The sequence below is a fragment of the Rhinopithecus bieti genome, unplaced genomic scaffold (assembly GCF_001698545.2).
Source record: "Rhinopithecus bieti isolate Rb0 unplaced genomic scaffold, ASM169854v2 scaffold_54219, whole genome shotgun sequence".
Lineage (NCBI taxonomy): Eukaryota > Metazoa > Chordata > Mammalia > Primates > Cercopithecidae > Rhinopithecus > Rhinopithecus bieti.
The window spans coordinates 47,936-52,182 of NW_016820921.1; the positions used below are offsets into that span (position 1 = coordinate 47,936).

The 4,247-nt window shown below is 40.8% G+C and overlaps 1 protein-coding gene across 1 annotated transcript; it reads right to left on the minus strand.

Annotated features, from left to right (window-relative positions):
* Positions 1 to 2,014: 2,014 nt before the first annotated feature.
* Positions 2,015 to 3,807, minus strand: LOC108520606 (cancer/testis antigen 55-like). Its single transcript, XM_017860027.1, has 3 exons — positions 3,682 to 3,807; positions 2,809 to 2,996; positions 2,015 to 2,523 (listed from the first exon to the last, which is right to left on the minus strand). The coding sequence occupies exons 1-3, from the start codon at positions 3,805 to 3,807 to the stop codon at positions 2,454 to 2,456; spliced, it is 384 nt and encodes a 127-aa protein (XP_017715516.1). The 3' UTR covers positions 2,015 to 2,453.
* Positions 3,808 to 4,247: the final 440 nt, after the last annotated feature.

The following is a 4,247-nucleotide window of genomic DNA, read 5'->3' on the forward strand; positions in this document are numbered from 1 at the left end:
AAATCAGGGAGACTGAGTCCGACTGAAAATATTGAAAACAATCTGTCCGTGGTTATGGCCATCAAAAACCTCTTATCACAAACACATGCTTACTTTTCTTTATGTCACTAATTGCTAGACAGAAATTCTTACTTATTCATATGCTTATCAGAGTGTTGTCTGTCTCTTCACCCTTGTATGTCAGCTTCATGACCAGAGCTTTTGTTCGTTGTCACTTTTTTGTCTGCTGGGCCCTCAGCATCTAGAACAGTGCTGGGCACATGGTAGGTTCTCAATAAATACCCCAGCAATTAATTGAATCAGAAAAGGGTAACATCCTGAACCGTTCCAGGCAACCTGAGAAAGGATCTGGTTTTAAGGCAATTCACACCTAATCTGAATACTTCGCTTTCCTATGTGCATCTGTCTAAACAGTATTTGGCCTCATTCAGGATAATGTTACAGCCAGCTGTAAACATAAGAGCTGTAGCTCTGAAGACACTAGATCTCAGCTCAACTCAGCTTTTTCCTGGTTTTGCAACCTGTCCCCAGGAGTCTGACCACAGCAGAAACTTATAATGATTATAGACTAATATGTTGGGTTCTCTTGCATATCAATGACTCAGTCTCCCTTGTGTACATGAGCTGTGCCATGGAGTAAAATGTTACTCCTTCCATTACAAAAGCTACACTGGAAATAAGTATGGACTAGTGTTTAGACAAATATTTCTATAAAAATAAAGTGACAAGGTTTAGATGACATGTACCAATATCTATATTATTCATTATGATTTAATGGATGGGGACAATTCTCATCCATGGGAATTTTGGGATCCTCATGGGATGGGAGTTTTCCTAATCCATACCTTTGTTTTTCAAAGCACAATAAGTGTATGGATTGCTTTTATTTGTTACAGAATGTCAATATCTGCTCTCTGTTGTCTTAGCTTGGTCTGCTATTACACAGTACCACGGACATTTATATTGCACAGTTCTGGAGAATGGGAGGTCCAAGAAGAAAGTGCTGATTGATTGGGTTCTGGGCAAGGGCTCTCTTTCTGGCTCGAAGATTGTCAACTTCTGGCTGTTTCCTCCCGTGGAGGAGTGGGAGCAAATGCTGGCTTCTCTTCCTCTTCTTCTAAGGATACTAATCCCATTATGGGGCTCTACTTTCATGACCCTATCTAAGCCTAATAGCCTCCCAAAGGCCCCACTTCCATCTACGATCACATTGGGGATTACAGCTTCAACCAAGGAATTTTTGGGAAACACGGATGTTCAGTCCCCCTAACCACTGTGAGGTATGTTCTTTTTTGCTGTCAAAATAACTTGTACCTTTCCTTTTGTTTCCTTTTTATTTATTTATTTATTTTTGTGATAGAGTCTCCCTGTGTCACCCAGGCTGGAGTGCAGTGGAGTGATTTTGGCTCACTGCTACAACCTCGGCCTCCTGGATTCAAAGGATTCTCCTGCTTCAGCCTCCCCGAGTAGCTAGGACTACAGGCACATGCCACCACACCCACGTACATTTTCTTGTATTTTTAGTAGAGACGAGGTTTCACCATGTTGGCCAGGCTGGTCTAAAACTCTTGACCTCAGGTGATCTGCCCACCTTGGCCTCCCAAAATGCTGGGATTACAAGCATGAGCCATGTACCTAGCCACCTTTTGTTTTCCTTCAAGGGAACTTCAACAATGGTGAAATTACGAATCACAGGACTCAGGGTAAGTTCACAATGACACTCAAGCTATGCCCAAAGGTCTGAATATATCCCTTTCCCTAGGTCACAGCTGCCTGGCTAAATGTTCTATTAGATGAAAGCATGAAGTTTCATGGGGTGTACTTGTGGGATTTTAGTATAACCCTTCCCAGTGGGTAAGAAGGGACTTACCTCGAGGGACTCTGTGTTTGTACGTTTCTTCATGACTTCAACTATTCTGCACCTCTGCAACAAAGTGGCTCACAGAGGCTCATGTACAGCAGAGTCAGCTTTCTATTGTTGTTTGTGTTGTTTAAAAATCAACAGAGGTCTTAATGCATTGCTCAACAATTTTATTTCTAAGGAACCAGTGATGAATGAACCACAGCTAAACATCGTTGCTGGCCCAATCATTCAGTCATTGAACTTAACATTCTATCTGCCCCTTGAGTCTTCCAGGCACTCTTCTAAGTGCTTGGTGATGCTTTAATGAAAACAGAAAAAACAAACAAACAAACAAACAAAGAAAAAAATACAAAAAACAAACAAACAAAAAACAGACCAGAAGACATCCTGCCATTGTGGAGTTTACATTCTAGTATGGGGAGGAAGGAACAAGGGAAACAATAAACATCGCAAGTTATGAGGGTGACAGAAGATGAAAGAGGCTATGGAACAATACAGATTGTACAGACAGCATAACGGGGCTCAAAACTGAAGTCAAATTGTAGCTTTAAATCATGCCTTTAACATGCTGTCCCTGCTGTCTTTTCAGTTAAACGCTTTGGCTCCGACGTTCCCTTTTGGGTTGTCCCAGGCCTCCGTCATCCTGGAATCTGCCGCTCCTAATGAGAGACATAAAATTCAAATTTAATGGCAGGGTTCATTTTAACTAAGAACTCCTTTCCTTCAGTGACTAGCAAGCTAATTTAGTATGCTTTTTAATTGATAAGTTATTTCCCTAAGCTGGGTTCATGGTCCAATTGAACTAGCCGGTATCTCAATTAGATTTGCCAGGAAAGTCATATATAAAATACTGTTTAGGCTTACTAAGCTAACCTTTTCAGTTAAACCAACCCCTTTACTGCTCATAAAGGAAAGATAAACAGATTAAAATTCTTTGTCATTACAATTTTTGCACTGGGGTGATAGAAACCGCTCTCCAATTACAGCAGAACTGAATGTTCTCCACCATGACCACATTGACGATATCGTCTACTTGAGGTATGTATCCATCAGGGATTTTCACAGACTCCAAGGTGAAAAAGATAGTATAATCTATCATCCCATTTCTTCCATGTACGCTAGTAATGCGGACCTGTGAGTATAAATAATGGAAATGATTATGAAAAAGTCTGATAATCACTGTAACCTGCTGTGCACCTCCTCCATTCTGGATCCTGCATGAGTGCAGGTGACTTTGATGCAAATCAATGATTCCCAACCTGGTTGGCTCATTGCTAACACCAGGGGTACTTTGTAAGAATACCCATGCCCATGCTCCACCTCAGACCAATTAAATCAGATTCTCCAGGGATGAGACCAGGGTCTCTGATGAGAAATCCTGCCAAAATATGTCCATTACCCTCTATTGCCCTGAATTGCCTGCTCATATTCAGACTCCAATAACCAAATCGCTCTCAGCATTTACTGGTAAGCTCAAGTCCCACAACATACTCCGTTCATTCTTTCCCTACAATTTTTCTGGCACAAAGATTGTTTTTCTTCCTCCTGTTGTTGGAAGATTCTAATAACATTTGGGTATCAAGTAAAATGCACAATTTAGAACTTAATCATGTGCTTGGTCCACATAATTTTCTAATTATTTCCTTCGGGAAGTCCTGCCTTTTCAATAAGAAAAGTGGCTCCTTCGTTGGCAAAGAATGTATTTCTTCATATTTTCTGGAAATCCCATTACACCCAACAGAATCCTGGGCACAAAAATTACCACCAAAGGAAGTGTTATCAGAAACTGATGACGGGAGGAACCGGAAAGAAATTACCTCTTCCACATGAATACAACGGGTGGGCTTCACAGAGCTTGCCTTGATGTTTGAGATGCCTGGCTCAGTGGTATATTCAACTTCTAACAAGTCACCCTTATAAGGCACAAAATCTAAAACAGCCATGGAGAAATATGAGTGTCATGATCTCTTAACTAGGTCACGTTTAATTTCACACGTTATTTGATAGTGTACTACTTTAAAGTCAGTTCTGCTAGAACTAAAGTCCATTTTGCACATATTTAAACAGATGCACTGTAAATCTCTAAGTCCGAAAAGATGTTTATAAGTCTTAGGCATTGATTCTCCTCTACTGATTTAACAAAGTCAAATGAAGGGAAGTGTGAACTATGAATCACAGTTAATCTAAGGGAGCAGCACAGGATTTACTAAACAAACAAGTTGTTCCTGTTCACAACTCCTTAGTGAGAGGCAGTCAAAAGTATACGTAAGAGCACAAGTTTGAACCTGGCTACGTGGCTTCGAATCTTGACACTGCCACTCACTCAGTTGGCAACCTTAGCCAAGGTGCTTAATCTGTCTGTGCCTCATTTTCTTCATCTATA

Coding starts and splice junctions, on each gene's coding strand:
- LOC108520606 (XM_017860027.1), bottom strand. CDS start 3,807: ATGGCTGTTTTAGATTTTGTGCCTTATAAGGGTGACTTGTTAGAAGTT. Junction 2,997..3,681: donor GTTGTATTCATGTGGAAGAG/GTAATTTCTTTC, acceptor TTATACTCACAG/GTCCGCATTACTAGCGTACA. Junction 2,524..2,808: donor ATCACCCCAGTGCAAAAATT/GTAATGACAAAG, acceptor GTCTCTCATTAG/GAGCGGCAGATTCCAGGATG.